The sequence below is a fragment of the Alosa alosa genome, chromosome 19, assembly GCF_017589495.1.
Source record: "Alosa alosa isolate M-15738 ecotype Scorff River chromosome 19, AALO_Geno_1.1, whole genome shotgun sequence".
Taxonomy (NCBI): Eukaryota; Metazoa; Chordata; class Actinopteri; order Clupeiformes; family Clupeidae; genus Alosa; species Alosa alosa.
Window position 1 is genome coordinate 14,253,121 of NC_063207.1, and position 27,474 is coordinate 14,280,594.

Consider the following 27,474-nt stretch of genomic DNA (forward strand, 5'->3'; position numbering starts at 1 on the left):
CCAGCTCCAGTTTCAAACATCAGTGTGCAGGTTCAGGAGCACACACACACACACACACCGCTGTACCTCTTGTCCTCTGTCAGCGAGTAGGTCAACAGCCTCACTTGAAAATATATAATATATACAGTATGTACTGTAAATCTATTCATATAACAACATAAATCTCATTCTGCCATTATTAATATCTATATTGTTGCTTTTGTTTTACTTTTGAAAATGACTGAAAAATGCTCCCTTTCCCGTCACCTCATTCAATCTAGTCAATAAGCAGAATGTCATGTATCGTGTCACAGAGCAAGATACCTTGATGATCACTTATTAAATCACTTGAGATATTTTACTCATAAAACTGTTTTTGGGATTACATTGTGGAATGACATGTAGACAGCATTTTGTACAACCATAAATACATACAGTACAACCATATTCAATCGCTGCATCAGGCTGCGTGGTCCCGCAATGTTTTTGTTCTAGTGCCATCTACTGGCCAAAGCACCATGACACATACAGTTCCTTACTCTTCTCTCAGACCTGACATCAAGACTTGCATTATGGACTGAGACAGTTATGTTTGGATATAACTTCAGTCATGGAACTGACTAATGCATTTCAATACACATAAGGCAGGAAGGCTTATGAGAATACTAATTTCACTGAATGATTATTAGACAAAAACAAGTCACATTTGCTGTGACATCTACCTAATACAGTACATATCTAAACAGTGCATCATATTCAGTATAATTTTTGTTGCTCAAAAATCATCAGTCTATCAATCAATGGGAAGTAGCATTTATCCTAGTAACTCACCCTCACCTTTACCCATGAACTCACTACCCTCTCAAAGTTACAGTGCAAAGATTACGGGTACTGACTGATTCAATTGATTAATTTATCAGAGCCTGTGATAGGAAATGAGAGTAGCCTAATTAACAGGTGCAAAAGTGCATCATAAATGAAATTGATCACTGGCATAATTACGTGTGTGTGTGTGTGTGCGCGCTAAACCCTGAATAGCTTGTCTGGCAGACAGTTGAGAAAGGGAAGGCACATTTGTACAGTACATATTTGGTCCAAACATACACATTGGCCATTTGAACTATTCAAATGTACAGATTGTCCTACAGGCATATGGTCCTTTTGATCCTCAGTCCATGGACATCTTTCAAAAGAAAGAGCCAGTTGTTCAGTACTCCTCAGTCTCACTACAGTAGGAATGAAGCGTGTGTCAACTCTGGAGCAGCATCTTCTACCCTCAGCGATGGAGTAGCTCTAAAACTCTGTGCTTTGGACGGTCTTGCTCGCTCCTGCCCGTTCCCTCAGCAAGGTGCTGGTGCTGGTGCTGTCAGGCTCGTCCACGGACACCTCTGTGAGGGGCAGCAGAGGGTGCCCATTGCTCTGGCTCACGGCAGTCTGTTGTCGGGTGGCGTGCGGGCAGCAGGACAGCTTCTGGCAGGAGGGTTCCAGACAAGTGGCTGCGCCAGGCGCCCCTTCCCGGCTGGGGCTCACCAAACTCGGGCTGGAGGGTGAGGCTGTGCACCCCAGCCTGGTGGAAGATTTGGCGTATCTGACGGGAGAGGGAGGTAAAGGCGGCAACGCCGCCCTGGAGTTCAGGAGAACAGTGCACGTGGAGGGTGGCCACAAGCCGGCCCTTGCATAATTCCCACACATGGACATCATGAATGCCCAGCACACCAGGAAGTAGGCACACTTCATCCACTGAGAAAGGGAGAGACAGAGATGAGAGCAGAGAGAGCAAAAATGGAGTGAATTACCATCTCATATGTAGGCTACCATTCTAAGCCACATAACTGTGTAAGATAACTGTAGGCTAGGCTTAACAGATAGATAGATAGATAGATAGATAGATAGATAGATAGATAGATAGATAGATAGATAGATAGATAGCTAGATACTTTATTGATCCCCAGGGGAAAAGGTCTCAGTAGCATACAGACAACACACACGCATTCACTAACAGCAGAAAAAGTAATTAAAAGTATATAATATAAAAACACAACTAAGCAATAATGACAGTAGAAGATAAAGAATATACTAAATATACTAAAATACAAATTATACTAACACTTAATCTAAATCAATTCTAAAAACAGTATCCACATAGTGGTGATTAATCAATCAAGAGGCGCTTGCCATGACTGAGGCAGGGACTGAGCCTGTGATTCTCTGTGCATAGTAAGGTAAGGTAAGGTGCTCTGTGTGAGTGCAATGGTGATAGTGGTCATGGTGATAGTGCAAATGAGTAAGTCCAACAGTGCAAGAATAAGTCTATATATCTATATATCTATGTATCTATCTATATATCTATATAAGAAAAGGTATAAGTGTGGCCACAGTTCGGCTGTGGCATGGAGGGAGGGGTTATGCATATGTGCTAATGTGCTAATATAGCACGCAAACAGAGGCAGAAAGACAGTGGTAAAAAGTGGCTAGTGGACAGACAGTATCCAAACATGGAGGGGGTGAAGAGGCAGACAGACTATGCAGATAAGTCTATCTCTCCCTATTTTTTACAGTCTATGATCTCTCCTCTTCCCTTAAGTGAAGCATTGAACAGTTCAATAGCCCTGGGGACAAATGACTTCCTCAGTCTGTCTGTTGTGCAAGGCAGTGAGCGAAGTCTCCAGCTGATCAGGCTCTTCTGCTTAACAACAGTGCTGTGGAGTGGGTGACACTCATTGTCCAAGATGTTGATCAGTTTGTTCAGGGTCCTTTTGTCAGACATTGAAGTGATGCACTCCAGTTCAGCTCCCACTACAGAGCCAGCTTTCCTTACCAGCCTGTCAATTCGCCCCGCATCCTTCTTCTTTGTGCTTCCTCCCCAGCATACCACTGCATAGAAGAGGACGCTGGCATTGCGTCCTCTGAACATGTCTTGTCTCCCAGTCTGAGGGGCTGGATGGTGTTAAAAGCACTTGAGAAATCAAAGAACATGATTCTCACAGCACTTTTCCCCTAGGTGAGAATGTGTCCTGTGTAGAAGATAAGTGATGGCATCGTCCACGCCCACTTTCTCCTGGTATGCAAACTGTAACGGGTCTAGCATACCTAAGACCGTACCTGGGGTCTGAGCATACCTAAGACTAGTTGCGCCATTGTTTTCATCACATGTGATGTAAGAGCGACAGGTCTGTAGTCATTAAGCTCACTAGGGTGTGGCTTCTTAGGGACAGGGGTGAGACATGATGTCTTCCACAGTGTTGGAACTTGACCAAGGCGTAGGCTCAAATTGAAGATGTGCTTCAGTGGCTCCCCCAGTTCAGCAGCACAGGCCTTGAGTAGCCTTGGACACAGTCTGTCAGGCCCTGCTGCTTTATTGATGCGCAGTTTTTTTAGTTGGGCTCTCACTTGATCTGTTGTGATGATGGGGGGTGTAAAGGGGAGGGGAGGGGGGGAGGTGCATCTGGGATCTGTGTGTCTGATGGCTGTTGACTGAGTTCGTTGTCAACTCATTGTTCGTGATCGCCACGTGGGGGAGGGGTGCAATATCCAGTGATGGTGGGGGTACGATAGCCTGTGATGATGGAGGTGAGTGTTGCACTGGTATTGAGGGGGTATGGGGGTGGGGGCTGGGGGATGACCACCTCCTTGATGTCCATATCAAGGCTGCCAGAGTCGTAGACGCCTCAACAGGCACAGGGCGTGAGGTGATGAGGCTGGGAGGTGGGGGTAAGGCAGGCACGCAAACAAGAGCCGTGTCTGAGTCAGCTGGGGGTGGTGGACAGACCACCGCCATTAGAGCTGGAGCAGGGCAGTCAAACCTGTTGTAGAAGTGGTTCAACTGGTTCGCCCTGTCCAGGTCCCCCTCCACAGAGCTGCTGCTCTTCTTCAGGCATCTGCTCTTAACATGTGCAGTATGCAATGTACGCAGGCAATACTGTGTGCCGAAGTGAAAGAGTATGATCTGAACAGCAGCAGAATAGCATGACAAATGCTATACAGTGGAAGACACCCTTTAGGGAGGTGGCATTACCAATATTATACATTCATTTGGAGCTATCCCACTTCTCAAGTTAAACCTGGACTTCTTTCATTGTGAGTCTGTGTCGCCTTGGATAAAGTCAACTTTAACTTTAAATAACTACAGTATTTGTCCAATTATTATCATCTCTCTTGCACCTCTTTGAATAATGGGTAAATGCTTGTTGCCCTTTAGAAATATGGACTTGCTCACTAACTCTTCAACCCCTTTGACTTCCCTAAACAGTTGGTGAAGACACCTGTGAGGACTCACCGAGCGCAGCCAGAGGCAGGTCAGCCGGGCACATCTGCAGCAGCATGGTGGTTGTCTCCTTAAGCAGCGGGGCAGCAGAGGACATGATGATGACCACCATGATGAGAGTGAGGCTGGGGTCCACGTAGCACTGCCAGTTACACTTGGCCCCAGGGTCCAGGGGCCACACGTAGAACAGGGCCGAGGCCACCACTACCACCACGGAGCCCAGCGCATCATTTAGAACGTGAAGCAGCACACCTGCATTGCAGCACAGAGGTTCTAAAGGTTCTAAGGTTCTACGGTTCTAAAGTCAGCATGGCTTCGCTGGTGTGCAAAACAAATAGATCTAGCCTTCTGGATAGTGTGAGATCTGAATGTTAACACAGCATTTCCTGAAAAAAAATGAGTTGATTGATTGATTGTAAATTGTCTAATCAATTTACATGTTTTTTAATATGTAGGTCCATGTGTGTGTATCTCCAATCTTCTAACTGTAATGTTTCATTTTAAAATATCCTCTGTTTAGAATGCCAGAAGTCCTTCATTTCTGTGTCTGTAGAAAACATACTACAGGGGCGCGTTTCCCAAAACCATAGTTGCTAACTAAGTTAGCAACTTTGTTGGTTGCAGTGCAATTTCCCATTGCCAACCAACTAAGTTGCTAACTGGTTAGCAACTATGGTTTTGGGAAACGCACCCCAGGATGTCTAATTTACTACAACTTTTATATATTAATTGTAACATTGATATAACATCAAGACGAGTTATTTCTAACATGCATTGGGGCAAAAGCTTACATGTATGAGTTCTAACAGCGTCTTATAGGCAGGGGCGCTGCTAGAAAATTTGGGCCCTATGACAGAAAAACAGAAAATAATTCTGCTATAGTATTATTAGGGGGTTCTCTGGGGGGCCCCTGTCAGTGCTGGGCCCTTAGAATTGTCCTAACCCCCCCCCCCCCAGCGGCGCCACTGCTTATAGGTGTTATAAATGCTGAGCAGGCTATAGATGGCACAGGGCAAACCATTTCCTGGTGGTCAATACAATTTTCAAGTGATAAGATTCAAGTGTAAAGATGGATTACTAGACAGCCATAATCTGAAACTGTACAGGTCTCTCATTAATGCTGGGTGAGTCAGGGGTTAAGCATTATGGTAGAGTGTAGTCAGGGGTTAAGCATTATGGTAAATATTTGATAGCATGGATGAAATGCCAAGTCACTGTTAAGGTGATACACCACACAGACTTTTGAGTTACATAAACAGTTCAAAGGTCTCAGGCCTGAAGACAGCCAACAGTAGTGTCCTCAATGACCTCTCTTCATCCAGAAATGCAATGGTTTCAGTGAACCAAACAAACAGATGTTCATCTAAAGGCGTCGTCTTTTTCTTATGTAGCTCTCACATGGACGTGTCACACTGACTATAAAGCCACATCTCTGAGAGCGGGATGACTAATGATTTTTCTCTGTTTTCTCTGTCTGTGCCATTACAAATTGCTCTTTAGCAGTCCATCCCTGTTAATAATAGACAGGTGTGAGTGCGTGTTTTCAAGTGTTGTATTTTTTGTCTGCACACATACCTCTGATATTGAGGGGCTGCCCCTCTTTCTGTGGCAGCTCACTCTCATCAGTTAGAACTGTGGTACCTGTGCCAAAACATTAAACATACAACAAGCTGTTAATGTAGATGAGAGAGAGTGCAGAAGAGTTTCCAATACAAGGGCAGTGTGACATATTCATGGGACGTTTTTCTTGTCCAGATCATGAATGAAGCCCTTTATACTGACTTCCTCTGAGCACACAGAAGTGCATACTGCAGCAGTAGGCTTTGTTCTGCCCCACTCCTGAGAGACATGGTAGACAGTGCTGACTCTCATGGTGTTTGTGAGGGGGAAATGGCCACAACAGAAGCCTTGGCTTGTAGTCTAGGGCCTATGTGGTTTCTGTGGGTTTGAAATGTATATTTCACTGTATATGTAATATATTGTATATGTAATTGTATACTGTATATGTAATATATTGAAATGTATATTTCACTATAATTAACACCATACATTTCGCCTAAAGCACTGGCTATGATGAATAAAGTTCACAAAACAGTTATTTTCAACAGTATGATTGTATGTCAGTATTATGATTGTGTGTCAAACAATTAGAGATAAGATCAATAACCAATCAGTTTCACCAAATACACATACTCCAATGCTGAAAGATAGCAAAAACATAACAGAATCACAAATGAGACCTCGAACAACATTTAATTAATTTACATATGCACAACATATTAGATCTCACCTCCACAATTTCCTCATCAAAATCTACAACTAGTCTACTAAACCCTATTCCTACTCACCTTCTTAAGACTGCTCTCCCATTCCAGGATAATGTTTTGCTCTAGATTATAAATAATTCAATGCTATCAGGGCATGTACCGCAGTCGTTTAAGACATCTGTTATTAAGCCCTCCCTCGAAAAACCTAGCCTTGTATCAATACTGGTCCTCCTGGACCTCAGCGCTGCCTCTGACACCATAGACCATGACATACTACTTAGGCTTGAAAATGTAATAGGCATCAAAGACTCAGCACTCGCTTGGTTTAGATCATACCTTCCTAACCGTCAACAATTTGTACAGGTCCATAATAAACCATCTACCCAGATTATGGTAAAATATGGAGTGCCTCAAGAATCAGTACTGGGGCCCCTGTTCTTTAGCAGATGATACATAACTATACCTCTCCATAAAACCTGATGAATTAACCCCGTTAGCCAAACTTGACACATGTATAAGTATATATACTCTTTTGATCCCGTGAGGAAAATTTGGTCTCTGCATTTATCCCAATCCGTGAATTAGTAAAACACACACAGCACACAGTGAAGTGAAGCACACACTAATCCCGGCACAGTGAGCTGCCTGCATCAACAGCAGCGCTCGGGGAGTAGTGAGGGGTTAGGTGCCTTGCTCAAGGACACTTCAGCCGTGCCTACTGGTCGGGGTTCGAACCGACAACCCTCCGGTTACAGGTCCGAAGTGCGAACCAGTAGGCCACGGCTGCCCCAATGTATAAGAGATATAGACATGGATGACGAATAATTTCCTGCTTTTGAACTCAGATAAAACAGAAGTCATGGTTTTAGGTTCTAAAAAGATGAGGGATATCCTATCCACATCACAGGCTACATATAGTGATCTTCCACTGACCTCATCCACAATTGTTAAAAACCTAGGAGTTATAATTGACCAGGACCTAGCACTAAATAATCACATAAAACAGATCACCAAAACTTAATTTTACCATTTAAGGAACATTTCAAAGATAAGGAAGTCCTTATCCTTACCAGATACCGAGAAATGAATCCATACTTTTGTCACCTCAAGGATAGACTATTGCAATGCTATTACGCTGGCTGTAATAATACCTTTCTAAAGAGCTTACAGCTTATACAAAATGGAGCTGCTCACACACAAAAAATATGAACATATTTCCCCCATCCTAGCATCTTTACACTGGCTACCTGTTAAAAGTCATTGACTTCAAAATATTACTTATATCTCTTGGTTGGTTGCCTGCATTGAAAGAGGACACCTCATGAAGACGCTCTTTTGTCTGCTTCTTTTTTTTTATAATTATTTTTTATTGTATGAAGTTATTAGGGTCAGCGCCTTACAACTGAAGATACCATTCAAACTAAATACTTGCAGAGGGAAAATAACAGCAGTTTTTAAATTACATTTCTCTCTAAACACGTTCAATAAAAGGAAAAAAAAAAGAAGCAGACAAAAGAGCGTCTTCATGAGGTGTCCTCTTTCAATGCAGGCAACCAAGTACTTATCTATGCTGGCAGCAGCTGCTGCTGAACAAGTGTACAAAGTCCCTCTAGATGGACTTGATGCAGTTGCAGGTGTTGCTGCAGGTTCAGAAGATGATCTACGTCTTTTCTGAAGACACTGAGTCCTGCCTGCTTCACATGATTTAGTAGCGAATCTTAGCATGCTGCAGATGCTCACTGTTACAGGTGGATTTGTAGCAGTTCCTGTGCCAAACTGCTTTGTTCTGTTGTAAAATAACTGCACTGTAACAATGTAATCGTTAGCTGATCTGTGATCACCATCTCCATACACTTTCATGGACAAAAACAATAAATTTGGCATATGTCTCTAGTGATGGGTCATTCACCAGTCCACACATATCTGCCACTGGATACATAGCCCAAAATCTGTTTCTTTTAGAATATGTGTGCCATCACCTGACTAACAGAAAGACACACCTCAGAATATAACCTAACTAGACTGTGCCACCATGAATTATGAAAATGTGCTTGCTCAGATGTAAAAGGCTAGGTCACTAATATCACCAACCATGAAGAACAGAGCACTATGTGCTTCAGGTTATTCAATATTCTAAATTCTATAACTGCCAGCTATCAACAGCCAACTGTCACTGGTAGTGTCTCTCTTTCTCTTTCTGACTCTTACACACACACACACACACTCACCTGTCTGTTTGTCTATCTGATCCTTTTACCCTTTCTTTTCTTCACACATACATAGGCTACAGAAGGCCTTACAGACTTCAGCTGGTACTAGCTATGTAAAAGTCTATTAAACTTTGTGCTCTGAATGGGTGTAGACAAGAACTGGCAGAGCAAGCTCAAGCACACTAATAGGCATGAATTGATAGTATTGATATTGAAGTATTATTTTTTAAGCGGACAATTTCGAGAATTTTAGGCACAATGTCTTGTTAAAGAGATCAATCATCAGCCTAAAAATGTTTTATAATGTTGTATTGTTTATGTGGTCCACTTTTGCACACTACCTTGTAGAATATATTTGCTTTTTGGCACCAAACCCTATGCTATAATACCGGCAATGTGAGGTTTATGGACAAAACACCAAATTTGACCTTTTCTGAATTTGACCTTTGATTTGGGTCCTTCAAAACCTTCAAAAAATGGAGACATGTTTTTTTTACTCTTAAGAACCCCTAGAACAAAGATATGATAGGCTACTCTCAAAAAATTAACATGCGAATCCCACAAGCCCCCAAATTAGACACATAGGCCCCCCTACTATTGGTGCCAGGGCATCCCCAGGGAATAGCAGATGAGGTAAGTAAGACTTTCTACAACAAATCAAGGGTGAGTGGGAGAGGTTACTTTGACATGTATGCAAAATTTCCGGACATTGCTGGGAAGGCAATCATATTGTTCTCCAAACTGACACAATTTTAGATTATAAAAACCTTCTCTAAATGTGTCCGGGCTTTTCTAACGCTGAGCTGCTTGCGCATCTCTGACTGAAGATTCGTCAAAACCGTTATTATCTTGTTTCCCTCAAATGTGATCGGTTTTAAAGTCATTTAAAAAGTTGTACAAAAAAGTTAGAGCGTGAGATGATTTAAATATAAAGGCGACCGCACCTGCCTCGCCGTTCATCTCACATCCCCCGTCTGATTTGGTTGATTCATGGGCTCTCTTCATCCGGGAGCCCAAGCAGCAGCAACTACGGCAGTCCTGGAAAATTAACAGCCCAACAATGTTAACAGCAAGCCCTAGGGCGCCGACCACGAGAACCAGTTTAGGATCGTCAATGGCCTCTGGCCGGGCAAGTCGTTTCATCGCCTCCACCGAAACAGAAAAGCACAGGGCGGCCAAGAAAACGGCGTTGGCCAGAGCACCAACCACCTCAGCCCGGACCCAACCGTATGTGGAGCGCCCTGATCCGGCACGACGCGACACCCACGAGGCCGTCAAGCCCACGCATAAAGACAGAATGTCCGACAGCATGTTGAAGGAGTCTGATACAAGTGCTATAGAGTTCCCCATGTACCCGGCGACGATCTCGGCCACGAAGAATATGACAGTGAGGACAAGCATGAAAATTAAGCGACATGTTTTTCCGCTGTAGCGCCCCATGGTTAGGCTACTCAATTTTCCTCCTGGAATTAACTGTTGCTTGGAGGAAAGGGAAAGTCATCCATCCAATTCATCTGTTGCTTTGGTGCGCTGCTTTTGATATCTTCGTATCACCTTCTTTCTTTCTGTCTGTCAGCAAATATTGAACGTGACAGCTGAGTCAGACACATAGGGAGGGCAGGGCACTTCTCTTAGCGCGTCTTGATGAGGTCCTGGATGAGGTTTGCTCCTTTATTTTACCCGTGCAAAAGTAAACCGGACATCGTTATCTCAAAGAAACAGGCAAGGGTTTATCTTGCCTTTTGCCAGCTCCGACCGCTGTTGACTGCGCAGTGAGCGTAGCCTACAAACTGTCCCCTTTCAGACCTCCCCTGATACATAATGCCGTAGCCTACATGGTTATGGTTCATATCCTTTTCCTCAACCCTCATTCACTAAGGAGTCGGAACCAGCATGATAGTGAGCGGAGTTAGGTATCCAAGCCTAATTTCAAGACCGTATTGCCTTTCAGATAATGTCAGTCAACAGTTTCGTGGGTCAGCGTTCGTAGGCTATTTCCTAGCGATCTGTGCATAATTACGAGCCTGTCGCCATTGTCCCTGTGCTGAGAAAATGACGACATGAACGTTACCCAGCTAACTTTTTTTTGTCTAGGGGGGGTCACCCATCTTTTGCATTAATGAAAATAGCAAAAAATCAAAGTGGTTTGTTTAATTGTTGATTTCTGTCGCCATATAACGTTCTCTTTCGTTCCATAGCTCTGTCAAGATTGAACAATGAAAATAAGGGAGATTTCCCGGGTTTCTCACGCAAAATACGGAAAATGTCAACATTCCTCCCCATTAACGTTGGAAGGGTTGGAGCAACAAAGTAGCCTACTTTATTCACGCCTAACAGCCTATTTCCATTTGGTCAACTTTATCCAGCCCTAAAAAAGCTAAATTTAACTTTGGTTTAGCCTACTGGTAGGCTAGTTTACCGTGTAGCCTAACTTTAAACAGTGTGCATGCTTAACATAAAGCACTGTGCTTCATTCATCCACACATCCACTCCTAACGTTTTGACAAGCATTTCTACCAATTGACCTTGTTTCTGCCCATCTCTAGCTTTGCTGTCTCCATCCTTTCTGTTTTTTTGCAAAAAATATATAGTAGCCTAGGCCCTTTTTATTGGTAACCAACAACAAGTGCAATTTGTTAATCGCTGTCATTCTCTCTCCTGCCAACAAAAATGTGTTAGGGTAGAGTGGGGGAAAACGCCCCCCCCAAGGAATATGTGATACAGTTAATTAGTATTTTACCAACAACAAAAATTGTGTAAAAGGGGAGTTTTGCCCCAGCGGTGGGGTAAAACGCCACCCAAGGGTGGGGTAAAATGCCCCCACCCTGTCAAAGCAATGCCCCTCGTACATTAATAGCAAAACCAAATGTTAACAACTAAAGTAAACAAAATCTATTGTGGAGCAATAAAATATAATCAATAAATTGATTACAAGCTACTATATTTGATCAATATATCGGCAATATCCAACTTTGTTTTAGTGACTGCTGAAAATTAGAACACTTGCCTAAAAATCCATTTTTCTTTTGTTTTCTTGAAGTACAGAGCATGCATCCATTTTATGGTGGGTACTTGTACATCACCATTGTCAACATAGTGCATAGAAATAAAAACAACAACATTTTACTTCATCTAGTGATTAGTTTGTGAAATATAGGGGGGGGGGGGCGTTTTACCTCAAGGGGCGTTTCCCCCCACTCTAGCCTACCCTACGTTCCAAGTAGCAGTGCGTAATTCTGCTTCATAAAGTTGAACAAATACATTGGTCATATAAATAGCCAGTTTATGGTCTGCAGTGTAGAGTTGGTAAGTTATGGTAGGCCAACTTGGAGTGAATATACAGGGGGAATTCTTTGTCTACTCGTAGCTGAGTAGCCTGGCAGGTGCGCACGTAGACATATAGCCTACGGCCGAACGCTGCAAGCGCCAATGAATCTTGCTCTCACGACAACCACGTCATTAACTTAAATAGGCCTAGGTTAACATCACTCTGAGTTCGCATTCAAGCAAGCAAAACGATGATTTGAATATATCTGTTTCACTGGAAGGGCAAGGGGTAACAACAGAACAACACAGAGACAGGCCAGAATGCAGGACTAATGTTATGAGAGTACAGTAATATGGGATATTCTACGGGAAAATATTAAAACGGCAAGACAGCGGAGAAAAGTTAAAATGATAAACCCGGAAAAAGTTGGCATGTTAGGTCCCTGTGGTTATTTGTGAAATTGTGCAAACGGCCTTTTCAAGTCATTTGAGAAGGAAGGAGTGTAGTAAGCTCTCAAATTGACGCTCGTCTGAGAAATTGAGTTTTGGATAATGTTCAGCTTTGGCAGCTTTACAATGACTGAGGAAGCCTAGAGACAAGTCCATAGCAACAAGTTCATGTGTTGAATTTGTTATTACCCAGTGTGCTTTCTTGAATGGTCTCAATGTTTTATTGTTTTATTTCATGTGAATACTTACTAGAGGAGTAACTTATTTCAAGTAGGCTAATGCAGTTGCAGGAAGTGTGCATTTAGTTTCCATGCTTATTGTGTTTCCACAACGTTAGTGAGTAAATCTACTAAAATGGCCACCATCTTGGTGAAGTGTGATGTGTTAGATCAGAAAGCAGAGGTTAATTTCCGATCGGTAGGTTAAGTCGATGTGTTTTCATAGCGCTTCCAAGCGCGGGCGGAAGGTATTGACAATTGGCCGGAGAGGGTCATGTCTTCTATGTGAATGCTGCTGGAGGGTCGTTGAAAATTTTCTTTCAGGCAGGCGAGGGTCATGCAACTTTTGATTGAAGCACTCAAAATCCCTCCGGTGGCCCGTTTATAAATAACGAACAGTCCCTTTCACATTTCCCTAGTTTCCAAATATTCACTACACGTCGTAGTCGAAAGTAGCCGACGCTTCAACATTGAAAATCAGACAACAAATTAGCTTTCATGAAAGCTCGAAAATGGTAAGATTAGCAGGAGGTAGCCTATCAAAAGTTTGTTGCAAATTGTACTGTAAAGACATTGGAAACATCAATGCATCTAGGCAAAATAAAATGTAAAATAAAAGAAGACAATACTTCTGAAGTACTATTGTTGCAAGACCAGTCTTTATTCAAAATCAACACTGCTGAAGAAATATGCACAATAAGGAGGAATAAATCAGTTTGAGTTTTTTTTCCCTTTAAATCTGACATCAAAAATGAACTTGATAATAGCATTATTACTCAAAGCCATACTTAACAGAAAATGGCCATGTACTGACCATATTGTTCATAACCATAACAATAGAAATAATGATACTTATACGATATATCATAACTATAACACTCTAATATATCACACAAATGAAAAGAGTAAGGAAAGGAGGGAGAAGCAAGGAAGAAACAGGAAAAAGAAATGACAGCCTCATTGAGACCATCAATAGAAATGACATCATGGAGAATCACTTGGCCATCACACGTACGCTTCATTGCACACACACATTATAAAAAGTATTCAGTCTCACACGCTAACACACACACACACACACAGTACAGAGTGGAGCAGAACTGGACATGCAAACCCAGGAGTCTTTGTAAGGAAAAACTGTAAAAAGCTCTTTGTAGGATTCTCTCAAGCCAACAATACAGATGGGAGATGGAACACGGTGACCGTGATTTGTTCAAGTAAGAGTTGTTCCTGGACCAACATTCTAAAGACGGTCCTGGACCAACAACTCTTTAACCAATCACAGCCTTGTGATGTCATCAATGTGAGTCTTCTGCTTCTCTGCCCTACAAAGCCAAAGAGCAGTATCTGCAAAAATGCCAAACTGAGAAAAACGGCTTTTTGTGTTTTTCTTACACCAAGTATAAGCATCAAATTATATTCAACAACAAGGGGTATAATTAGATAGATCAAAGTGAGGTGAATATTAAACATTTTGTTTTTTGACATTTAGGCAAAATTTGGTAGTTTTATAGGCTATACTGCGCTTTGCCTTTGCATTACTGCTTATACTTACGTAGCCATACAATAACATTTTGCAGTAAGTGTAGCAAGTGATCACTAAGTTTTTATATTATTTGAGGAGGTACTTACTACATTTTTAGTGAAGATATGCTGCTTGATGCCTTAACAATGGCAACTCTGTCATTTATAAACATTTATGTTAAAATGGAAGAAAATCAATCGGGTATTCTTGTAGACTTTCATGTCAAGCAATATTGCATTGCTGCACACCAAAACCTAACCTTTGACACCTTTGCACACTGATGCTTATATTTATTAAAGTAAATGTTAATTACTTTTTGTAAAAAAAGACTGACTATTTTGAATATGATACTTTCACTGGCATTTAATATTTGTGAGACTGTATCATGATAGACACCTAATGTGTGTGTGAATGGTAGTGTGCCTTTATAGAAGAAAGTCCAGGGCCTCTTTTTTAGTCCCAGTCTGTCCCTGTGCGCACACACACACACACACACACCCTATTAAAGTAAGGGCAAGTGAAACAAAGGCAGAATGCAGTAATGGCAATTGAAATCAAGGCAGTAAGGGCAGATACTGCACTCTGCCTTGGTTTCACTCTACTTTTCTATACAAACTGCAAACTAAAAATGTAAATTTAGCTAAGAAATGTATTAGGTAGCCATATGAAATTTTAACAGATTGAAGAGCAGATCATGTACTTCTTATTTGTGCAATTTTTTTTTTTTTGAAAAAGTGCAGATACTGCTCTTTGCCTTTGTAGGGCGTCCCATTGCCATTTTAAAATTTCCCTCCAGAAACAACCAGTAGATCACCAACTTGTATCTCAATAAAGGTAGGTCCTTGCATATTTTTGTGTAAAATAGTTGTAAAATAAAGTAATTCCGAGTGGAATCTGAATATATGCACCTTAGATTTTTTTTTATTTTCGTTTTAGTTGACTTGGTTCCATGTTTGTCTAATGTTTGTCTAAAGGGACCATACATTTACTGTAATACATTAGCTTCCTAATAGGTAATTCAGTGGCTATGCATCTTTTAAATAACTTATTTCGAAGGGATACAGTAATTGAAGTAGCTTTGAAGCTCATTAAGCAATGGGACGCCCTCTGTAATGTGAGGCTAGGCTAGGGAACATAAATTTATGCTACCAAATTAGCTTGCTAATAGGTAGGTGCAGCATGCAACTATGTGAAGTGCCAAGCCGGTGTTATGTTAGTTCACTTGCTAAGGAGCACACTTTTGGACTACTAATGTAGCTTGGTAATAGGCTAAAGCAGTAGCTTTTGTTTGTACATGGTCCTGGAGCGACGTTGCCATGTTGGTCTTGGACCGTCTTTACAATGTTGGTCCAGGACCCACATTGTCATGTTTGTCCAGGACCGTCATTACAATGTTGGTCCAGGACCGGCTTTACAATGTTGGTCCAGGACCCACATTGTCATGTTTGTCCAGGACCGTCTTTACAATGTTGGTCCAGGACCCACATTGTTGTGTTTGTCCAGGACTGTCATTACAATGTTGGTCCAGGACCGTCTTTACAATGTTGGTCCAGGACCCACATTGTCATGTTTGTCCAGGACCGTCATTACAATGTTGGTCCAGGACCCACATTGTCATGTTTGTCCAGGACCGTCTTTACAATGGTCCAGGACCCACATTGTCATGTTTGTCCAGGACCGTCAGTACAATGTTGGTCCAGGACCCACATTGTCATGTTTGTCCAGGACCGTCTTTACAATGTTGGTCCAGGACCCACATTGTCGTGTTTGTCCAGGACTGTCATTACAATGTTGGTACAGGACCGTCTTTACAATGTTGGTCCAGGACCCACATTGTCATGTTTGTCCAGGACCGTCATTACAATGTTGGTCCAGGACCCACATTGTCATGTTTGTCCAGGACTGTCTTTACAATGTTGGTCCAGGACCGTCATTACAATGTTGGTCCAGGACCGTCTTTACAATGTTGGTCAGGGACCGTCTTTAGAATTTTGGTCCAGCACCGTTTTTACAATGTTAATCCTGGACCAACATCGCCATGTTGATCCTGGACCAACATTGTAAAGACGGTCCTGGACCAAAATGGTGGTCACTCCTGGAAGATGTACAACAAACAAAAGTGACTGCTTTAGCCTATTACCAAGAAGAGACCCAATAGTTGATATAGCTTTGAAGCTCATTTAGCAATCTTGTTGCCATGGTAATTAGTGCTAATGTTAGCTGCTAGGCTAGGTAAAATACAAAAAATAGCTTGCTAATAGGCAATATAAATCTATCAGTTGTCGTTAGACTGTTTTTATTTTTTGCTACATTTCTGAGAAACTTGCCATGTTTAAACCTTTATACAATAAGCTGCAAAATATTTTTGTCTGCTTTGTTTATTCCAGGCCCATTATAGGGAAGTTTGTCCCTGTACATCACAGGGAAGTTGGCCAAGGTCCATCATAAGGAAGTTGGTCCAGGTCCATCATAAGGAAGTTGACCCAGGTCCATCACAGGGAATGTTGGTCCAGGTCTATCGCAGGGATGTTGGTCCAGGCTCATCATAAAAAAATTGGTCCAGGTCCATCACAGGGAAGCTGGCCCAGGTCCATCATACCAGAAATACCAGTCTGCACACACTCTGCTTTGGTCTGGACCCAAATGGATGGTCAAGCGATACATCACTGTTTCAATTTAATTTTCTCCTCATTAATCTGTTTATACTATAATTAAAGGGGGTGGGACAGCAGTTTAAGAAAGATGTTTTGTAGGGGATTGACTTTTACCATGTTAAGCTATGGAGACTGACTGAGTGTGGGTCGTTAAGGGCACTTATTTGGAAAAATATGTTGAAATTTATTTTTTTTTCTGTCAATTTTGAATATGTACATATATTTCAAAATATATTGTGAAAATATTTTTAAAATATTTTTTGTGTAACCACCCACTTCAAAGACAGCAGGAACACACAAAGCCTATGGCAGGGCATTCAGGCCATCACAGACTACAAGCCCGCGCCACAGAGCTGTGAGAGCAACATCCCTCTGCTCAACAATCTGAACCGCTTCTTTGCTCGCTTTGAAGCACAAAACAGCACTTGCCCACAGAAGACCCCTCCCCCTCCACACGAGCAGCCACTGTGCCTCTCTGCCGACAGCGTGAATAGGACACTTGCTGCTATCAACACCCGAAAGGCAGCAGGCCCAGACAACATCCCAGGTCGTGCGCTGAAGGACTGCGCTGAGGAGCTTAAGGATGTCTTCACAGACATCTTTAACACTTCCCTGAAGCAAGCCATCTAGGGCTGAAACGATTCATCGAGTTACTCGAATAACTCGATTACAAAAATTACTCGAGGCAAAAACCCTGCCTCGAAGCCTCTCCCTTAAATTCTATGGCGCCGCGCACTATACACGGGGGATCAGATTGTTCCACACGGACCGTTGTTCAGGAAGCACACCACTAGCGCGTGAATCGTGATACATTCTGAATTTAGCTGGCGCGATGGCGGAGTCAAGATGTCCATAAATGGCAGAGAATGTCTAAAGTTTTCAAGTAAAGTTTTGGGATCATTACATACTCAAAAAGGAAAAGAACAAGCATCTGAACCGAAAACATCTACTCCATGCTGTTTCACCAAGTGTCAATAAAGTAGGCCATCTATCAATCTATCTAGCCTATCTATCAACTACGTAGCCTATAGCCTACATTGATGTTGGCTGATTTTAATCACATACTGTATTTGTAGCGATGTTGTGATGTAATATGTTTAGCTTTGATGTTTTTAAGTAGTAAACTTATTCACGTTCAATTGCAAGACAGTATGCCTAAAAAAGAACCCCTTATACACACATGCATGCACCCTCATCTTCCCTCACGCTTGCACACATACACACACACAGGTTGCTAGGTTACCATAGCAAATAGGCTCACCCCAGAAATTATTTTTTAGTAGCCTAATAGTAAAATTATTTGTTAGTAGCCTAATGGTAAATGCTGCAGGTGTAGAAATCTACATAAAACAGATATTTACTTTGATGTCAGGTCTAGATTGCAGCATGAAACTTGTTGTGCATATTAATACATTAAATTGCTTTCCCTCTTCTCCCTCCCAGCACTTCACAACATAGTGTGGACAGCTTTGTTCGCCCAGCTAAGTCATGCACAAGAGGCTGCAATTTTACAGAGAGCATTTTGAACATTATTTAATTGTTGGCACTGGCACTTATAAACACTAAATGGGTAAATTGCAATAAATGGGCTTAGTTTTGTAGCCTGATATTGGAGTTAGAATAAATACCTCTGTGCCAATTGCTTGATGATTTTACAGCCATGTCATTTTCGTTATGCATTATTTGTTTTGGTTGTTTAAAAATGCAAAAAAAAAAAAAAAAATCTGAATAATCAATTAATCGATCGATAAAGTGCTAGATTAATCGATTACAAAAAGAATCGATAGCTGCAGCCCTAAAGCCATCGTCCCATCATGTTTCAAAGCTGCCACCATCATACCTGTGCCGAAGAAAACTGCTCCATCCTGCTTCAATGACTACCGCCCCGTGGCACTGACACCCATCATCATGAAGTGCTTTGAGCGGCTTGTCATGTCACACATCAAATCCATTCTCCCCCCCACCCTGGACCCCTTCCAGTTTGCATACCAAGCCAAACGGTCCACAGAGGATGCAATCTGCTCTGCCCTCCACCCAGCCCTCACCCACCTGGAAAAAAGAGACTCATATGTGAGATTGCTGTTTATAGACTTCAGTTCTGCATTCAACACCATAACACCACAACAACTCATCTGCAAACTTGACAAACTGGGACTCAGTACCTACCTCTGCAACTGGCTACTGGACTTCCTCTGTCAGAGGCCTCAAGTAGTACGTGTTGGCAATAATATCTCAAGCAGCATCACACTGAGCACGGGGGCCCCTCAAGGCTGCGTGCTCAGTCCGCTGCTCTTCACCCTTCTGACGCATGACTGCACTGCAACCTACAGCAACAACCACATAGTGAAATTTGCTGACGACAAAACTCACCAAGGGCGACGAGACTCAATACAGGTTGGAGGTCAACCTTCTGACCACGTGGTGCAGGGACAACAACCTCCTGCTGAACGTCAGCAAGACCAAGGAGATTGTTGTTGACTTCCGGAGAGGTCACACCCAACACCTGCCACTGACCATCGACGGTGCTGTGGTGGAGAGAGTGAGCAGCACCAAATTCCTGGGGGTGCACATCAGTGAAGACCTCTCCTGGACCACCAACACTGCATCACTGGCGAAGAAAGCTCAGCGCCGCCTGTACTTCCTACGGAAACTCAGGCGAGCAAGTGCTCCACCAGCCATCATGACCACATTCTACCGAGGCACCACTGAGAGCATCCTCTCCAGCTGTATCGCTGTGTGGGGCAGAAGCTGCACTGAATACAACAGGAAAGCCCTGCAGCGCATAGTGAATACAGCTGGAAGGATTATTGGTGCTTCACTCCTCTCCCTGAAGGACATTTACACCTCCCACCTCACCCGCAAGGCAACCACAATTGTGAGTGATGCAAGTCACCCCGCTCACAATTTGTTTGATCAACTGCCCTCTGGGAAGAGGTACAGAAGCCTGCACCCCCCACCACCAGACTCACCAACAGCTTCATACACCAGGCTGTTAGGATGCTGAACTCTCTCCCCCCTCCACCCTCAGCTACATAACATCCTGGACTTTGGACCCACAATGGCTGCCTTGCACTACTCCACTTTGCAACTTGTTGTTGTCCTGTTGTCCTGAAAACACTTCTGAACACACTTCTGCTGCTCTTACATAACTTGCACCACTATGCCACTTGCATACTTAGGTCAAACAGAACTACCTCAGCCATTTATTGGCCTGACTTTTGCACTATTATATTGACTGTCTACTGTATGCACAATTGCACATTTTCAACTCAAATTTTGCTGCTCTTATTTTCTTCATTGTATGTGCCTTCTTATTTTTACTTTTTATATTGTTTACTTGAATGTTATGTTTGTCTGTGGACCTAATTGGTCAAATATGTCTTGTCTCCACCGTGGGATAGTGGGAAACGTAATTTCGATCTCTTTGTATGTCTTGACATGTGAAGAAATTGACAATAAAGCAGACTTTGACTTTGACTTTATGGGGAACATTATGTTAACACTTACTGTTACAGCTATAAAAATGGCAGAATCATTGTGAGGTGGGCTACACGCTTCACAATGACAGCAAAGAGTTGTCATCGTTATGTGCTTTGTCCATCAGACAACGCAGCTTTCTGCGGCAAGACACGCATGCTGCTTGACTTGGTTCCACTTCCTATATACCACATAACGATAATACTGGAAATTGAAATGAAGGATCAATATTCGGTTTTCCTTTATTTAATTTTAAAATATTCGGTCCTCGGTCGGGTATATTTTATAATATTTTATAACATATCATTAATGGCACTTCCAAAAGTTTTTATTAGATAGATTGGTGCTGGGTAATAAGTCTTAGTGAATGTCTGATAACAACTCTTTGCTGTCATTGTGAAGCGTGTAGCCCACCTCAAACATGGGACTGCCATGTGGCTCACACTGTCCATTCACTTCCCCCTATTGATGGACATTGCTAGGCAAGCTTCAAAGTGCCTCATAAACAAACCACAGTATATCGGTTTCTAAATCTGCAGTCAGCAAGTCCCCAAATAATGTATGCAAGATCAGCCACTGTTTCCAAATAGGAAATGTGACTCAACTGTACAATAGTTCAAAGATTACCCAAAAAGAAAAAGTTAAAGGCTATATTGGGTAAAGTTATACTGATGTCCCTGACTCTATAGCGATGTTAACTGTTCTTTTGTGACATAATTATGTTACAATGTTACAATAAATTGTGAATGCTATTCTACAGTATGTTGCCACTGCCATTCCACAATCTACCCAAACTCTTTTGCAACCAATAAACATGATTCTCTGAGATTGTAAAATAATTATATATGGCTTGGTGACACCCATACAGGTAAATTCAGAGATTCTTAGAAAAGTGTATGGCTCCATTCTCTAACAACTTGTAAAGGGACTTTGTGCACAATCCAAGATACAGGACAAAAACAAGCAAAAGTGTTTAGGAAAAAGTCCACACACTCCTTGGTATTTTCTTTTCTTGATTTTATTTTCTCATAGTTTGGCAAGACATTATGACCTTGATTGTTCTTCCTCAGATTCACTGCAAACACAGGCATTGCACATGTTCTAAATCACCTGGCCTACAGTATAGGGGGGAGCCAGCTCAGTGACTCATTAACCCTTACAGGTATGGCAGGCAAGCTTGTGGCGTGACTAATGCCAAACAAATGCATAAGAACATTATAAGAAACATTAGTAGAACTTTATATAAGACCACAACAGATCTCTAGTGTATACAAATGCAGATTTGAAAAATCTCTTGGGGCTAAAGTTCCCTGGTGGTAAATCTAAAAAGCCTCTCTTTTTAAAAGCTGACTGTCTATGTCCCCTCCTCTTCGGTGGTTTTTGACTTGTTCTTACCCTATGAACCTCCAAATTTTTTTAAATGAGTCGCCAGGGGACTCTTATAATGATTGTTTCTGATGTTGCTTCTGTGTTCACATTCTTGTCTTCAGAGCCCTGCGTGTTTTTCCTACATGCTTTCCCACAGGGACATTTGATCAAATATACCTAATTAGTAGTGCTGCATGTGATTTTTCCTTTAACCCATAGTTCTTTTCCTGTTATAGGGTGATTAAAGGAGTGACATTTGTGTGTGAAATTGTCCTGTGCTCAGTGCCCACATGGATAATTTCCATCTGGAAATATTGCGGTGTTGGTGCAGGTGGGCAGTCTGTTTTCATAGTCTCTGATGGTGTCTGGCCTCTTGTAGAAAATTTAAAATATAATATAAAATAAAATATTTACAAAAAATATATATTGACAAAATATATATTGACAAATATGACAAAAATATATATTTTTGACACTTAAAAAATAATTCAATATATTTTTCCAAATAAGTACTCTTACTGACCCACACTCCATCAGTCTACATAGCTTAACATGGCAAAAGTCAATCCCCTACTAATCTTATCTTTCTTAAAGGAGAATTCCGGTGTGATTTTGACCTAAAGTGAAACATGATACCGAGTGTGAACGTATGTCTCATAGGCCATCTCGGCTTGTCCCCTGCACTCCAAAATCTGGCACTAGTTAGCCGATGCTACCAACATCTTTTTCAATGGTGGTGCTTCGGCATCGGGCTAGCCATAAGGGATCAGATTCCAAAAATAATTCAGTGGAAATGCATGGATTCCAGTTTCTTCCAGTAGCAGCAACTGGAATCCATGCATTTCCACGGAATTATTTTTGGAATCTGATCCCTTATCATACCTGTTCATTCTTACTAGTCGCTCGACTTATCGTGACTAAATTCAAGATGGCTGCAAACGCTAAACTTCGTGAAGATACTGTCTGTATAAATCGTCTTGTAAGTAAACTACCAGTGCTTTTTTAAAGTTCTCAATGTCTCGTTTTAAATGTCAGGGCCCTCGGAAGTCTACCAATGAAGTGTGGAGATACATTGAGCCTAGTAAATGGTGTAAAACAGTGATTTATTTGCATGGCTGGCCTGATGCCGAAGCACCACCATTGAAAAAGCTGTTGGTAGCATCGGCTAACTAGCGCCAGATTTTGGAGTGCAGGGGACAAGCCGAGATGGGCTATGAGACATACGTTCACACTCGGTATCATGTTTCAACACACTTTAGGTCAATATCACACCGGAATTCTCCTTTAAACTGCAGTTCCATGTCCCACCCCCTTAAATTATAGTATAAACAGATTAATGAGGAGAAAATTCAATTGAAACAGCGATGTATCGCTTGTGTAGCAAACGTTGCTGCCATTGCACAAGGCTTTTGACCATTAATTTGGGTCCAGACCAGAGCAGAGTGTGTGCAGACTGCAGAGTGCTATTTCTTATTATGGACCTGGGCCAGCTTCCCTGTAATGGACCTGGGTCAACTTCCTTATGATGGACCTGGACCAACTTCCCTGTGATTGACCTGGACCAGCTGCACTGTGATGGGCCTGGACCAGCTTCCTTATGATGAAGGTTTAAACATGGCAAGTTTCTCAGAAATGTAGGAAGAAAATAAATCAGTCTAACGACAACTGACAGATCTGTATTGCCTAATAGCAAGCTATTTTTTTGTATTTTACCAAGCCTAGCAGCTAACATTAGCACTAATTACTATGGCAACAAGATTGCTAAATGAGCTTCAAAGCTATATCAACTATTGGGTCTCTTCTTGGTAATAGGCTAAAGCAGTCACTTTTGTTTGTTGTACATCTTCCAGAAGTGACCACCATTTTGGTCCAGGGCCGTCTTTACAATGTTGGTCCAGGATCAACATGACGATGTTGGTCGAGGATTAACATTGTAAAAACGGTGCTGAACCAAAATTCTAAAGACGGTCCCTGACCAACATTGTAAAGACGGTCCTGGACCAACATTGTAAAGACAACATTGAAAAGTCGGTCCTGGACCAACATTGTAATGACGGTCCTGGACAAACATGACAATGTTGGTCCTGGACCAACATTGTAAAGACGGTCCTGGACAAACATGACAATGTGGGTCCTGGACCAACATTGTAAAGACGGTCCTGGACCAACATTGTAATGACAGTCCTGGAGAAACATGACAATGTGGGTCCTGGACCAACATTGTAAAGACGGTCCTGGACAAACATGACAATGTGGGTCCTGGACCAACATTGTAAAGCCTGTCCTGGACCAACATTGTAATGACGGTCCTGGACAAACATGACAATGTGGGTCCTGGACCAACATTGTAAAGACGGTCCAAGACCAACATGGCAACGTCGCTCCAGGACCATGTACAAACAAAAGCTACTGCTTTAGCCTATTACCAAGCTACATTAGTAGTCCAAAAGTGTGCTCCTTAGCAAGTGAACTAACATAACACCGGCTTGGCACTTCACATAGTTGCATGCTGCACCTACCTATTAGCAAGCTAATTTGGTAGCATAAATTTATGTTCCCTAGCCTAGCCTCTAACATAATAACAGCGGCACCAAGATTGCTAAATGAGATTCAAAGCTACTTCAACTACTGTATCCCTTCGAAATAAGTTATTTAAAAGATGCATAGCCACTGAATTACCTACTAGAAAGCTAATGTATTACAGTAAATGTATGGTCCCTAGCCTGGCAGCTAACATTAGACAAACATGGAACCAAGTCAACTAAAACAAAAATAAAAAAAATCTAAGGTGCATATATTCAGATTCCACTCGGAATTACTTTATTTTACAACTATTTTACACATAAATATGCAAGGACCTACCTTTAGGGGTGTGACTTTCCAAACCGACGTCTCGAATCAGTGTCGAGGCTTCGAAGCACAAGTTTTTCGAAACACTGCTTCGAAACGTGGTTCAAAACAGCCATGTCATGTGACCACTGCTTCGAAACATCGTTCAAAATCCCCATGTCATGTGACCAAAGTTAAGTGAACCTTCGGTGCATTTCACCGGTGTCGGCAGGCGTGCCCGCGCGTTCAATTAACAGTGTAGCTTTCTCTTAAGCAATAACCATGATGGTGTAGTGGTTAGTGAGGGTGTTTTTTGCACGGTAGCCCAGGCTGCTCAAATGTGGTTCGATCCCCATTTGATTTGTAAGGTATTGTTTCAGATCGTATCTGTTTATGTTTTCTTACTTCACCATTAACCACTCAGTTTCAACTAAACTCTCAGAATGGTCAAAAATCGAGAGTTTTTATAAGAAGAAAGTGATTTAGAGAACACATAGTGGCAGCAATAAGATTCCCTTTATTGTGACTTCATGTGGTCTCCCATCCAGTAATTGACCAAGGGCATGCTGCTTAGCTTTTGACAAAGACGGAACACAGGTAACACAGCGAGCCACGAACTTTAAAGACTACATCTCCAATACGAAGCATTTGACAGATTTGTTTCACCCTAAACAGCTCTGAGGTGTCGGAATTGTTTCAAAGCTTCGGAACAATTCGGCACAATTGCTTCGAACGTTTCAGTGTTTCATAAAGCCTCGCTTTGCCCATCCCTACCTACCTTTATTGAGATACAAGTTGGTGATCCACTGGTTGTTTCTGGAGGGAAATTTCAAAATGGCAATGGGAGAAGCAGAAGACTCACATTGATGACATCACAAGGCTGTGATTGGTTAAAGGGACACCAGGCAAGCCTGATGCTTTTTCTCTATGAAACTCCCCCTCGCTCGGTCTGAAGCTCTTTTCCTTTTCTTTGCGTCTTCCGTCAATGGTTTTCGCTGCTTCTTCACCGGCTCTGCCATTATACACACGTTTGCAACAATCTCTAGCGTTTCGTTAGCCTACCGCTGTGCTGTAAACTGATCCTGCTTCGGTCGGCGGGTAGGATACACCGAACTTGCAAGTGGGATATTCTTTCTACAGGCAGTAGGGGCGGGCGAGAGAGCCTTCATTCGCCCCGTAATGAGTCATTTAACCATATACTGACTTACGAAGATGATTAATTAACATGAAAACGTTGCCTGGTGTCCCTTTAAAGAGTTGTTGGTCCAGGACCGTCTTTAGAATGTTGGTCAAGGAACAACTCTTACTTGAACAAATCACGGTCACCGATGGAACACACACACACACCTATGTCTTAAGAGATCTACCTAGAAATCCGCCAGAGCGAGGAGAAAACCACTCCTCCGGTGTTGAGCGCAAACATGTTTATATATTCTGTTGGTTTGAGTATCAATGTATGAGTGTGCATGAGTATGATAGGGAGGGATGTCTCAAGTTTGCGGTGTTTCATGGTCTTTTGTCATGCCACCTGGTACTGGAGCTGTTTACGCTACATTCACGAGTGCTGCGTGATATGAGAACATTCAGAGTGTGGCTCAGGTCCCTCTCTGTGCGTTAAATGGGTCAGCTGCATGGGGCGGGAGACACAAGGCAGGGACATTCAGTACAGCCAGTACAGGGTCTACAGTACAACATCTGCCCACGCCAGCAACAGCACATACACACACAGAGAGTCAAGATTGAAAAGTTGCTTGGCTTGCTTTGTTATTAACTCTTTAGAGACATGGTGTCTGTTGGTATCTGTAGTCGTCTGTTTGGGGATGACATACTCTGTACATTTTGAGGGAAAGTGTGTGTGTGTGTAGTGCACATAAGTTACAGCATCTGTGTGGCTACGACACAATTGTGTTGGTAGGGGCAGGGAATATAGTGTTATCAAAAATATATATTTTTTTAAGTATTCAATATGTTTTGAGCTCTGCATGTCTTGGAGACTGTCAGAGTATTGCTCAGAGGCTGTCAATACTTTGTTGTGCACTTCCACGTGTGTGTGTGTGGGTGTGTGTGTGTGTTAGTAAACGTCTCAGGAAGCGTCAGAGGGAAGGTGCTCCTCGAAGCCCTCGCTCTCCCTCACCAGCGCCCGCTCCAGGATGACACGGCCCTCCTTGTAGTGCTGGCTGTCCTCCGTGGCAAATTCGTAGATCCAGCCCAGCTTGCTGTTGCAGTTCTGACAGCTCACGTCACGTACCATGTGCCTCCCTGTCAGCATCACGTGGTCCTGCACCTCACTGTACTGCAGGTTGACCACCTGCACACACACACACACACACACACACACACACACACACTTAAGTTAAGTTTATTACACCAGTAACTTGTACCTGTGTGTGTGTGTGCGTGTATGTGTGTAGAGGTGTTCATTTGAATAGTTCAGGGATTGTGTGTGTGAGCATTTATGTGTGTGTGTGTGTGCAAGTGTGTCACCTGTTTGTATAAATGACCGAGCATTTATAGATTTAAGGTAGACACTGTAGTTATATGTCTAAATATCTGAGTATGAGAAAGTTCCCTTGCATTTGTTATGATGAGGTTGTTGTGAGAATGTGTGTGTGTATTCACCCCTTGCAGACACGTGACTTAAGTCACGTGACGGCTCCATGCTGGACGGCAAAAAGATGGGAGATGGACGGCAAATTACATTATGTCATAAAGATTATGATGAACTGAACACCATTACTATAACATCTTTGTAGTTCAATGTATTGCTGTTTGGGGTCTGATAGTCAAAGAAGATGCCAGTGGTGTTGTTAGATGAAATGGGTCATGATCGCAAATGTAAAATGTAAAGTTATGTTAAAACTGGTGGTAACAAAATATTGCAAGGGGAGATAAGTTGTAACATAGTCAAAACGTTATGTTAGGCTACTGTAATTAACATTATGGTAAATGAACACCCATTTGTAAGT

At 42.3% G+C, this 27,474-nt stretch overlaps 2 protein-coding genes across 2 annotated transcripts; both read right to left on the reverse strand.

Annotated features, from left to right (window-relative positions):
• Window positions 1–318: 318 nt before the first annotated feature.
• On the reverse strand, window positions 319–10,609 carry slc30a10 (solute carrier family 30 member 10). The gene is given in 5 exon segments (XM_048228510.1): window positions 319–1,500; window positions 1,502–1,719; window positions 4,256–4,495; window positions 5,819–5,884; window positions 9,665–10,609. Coding segments are annotated over 5 exon segments (1,248 nt in total). The 5' UTR covers window positions 10,161–10,609; the 3' UTR covers window positions 319–1,272.
• Window positions 10,610–26,133: 15,524 nt separating this feature from the next.
• On the reverse strand, window positions 26,134–26,813 carry LOC125284532 (protein yippee-like 5). Its single transcript, XM_048228511.1, has one exon. The coding sequence runs from the start codon at window positions 26,775–26,777 to the stop codon at window positions 26,592–26,594; it is 186 nt and encodes a 61-aa protein (XP_048084468.1). The 5' UTR covers window positions 26,778–26,813; the 3' UTR covers window positions 26,134–26,591.
• Between the last annotated feature and the right edge of the window lie 661 nt (window positions 26,814–27,474).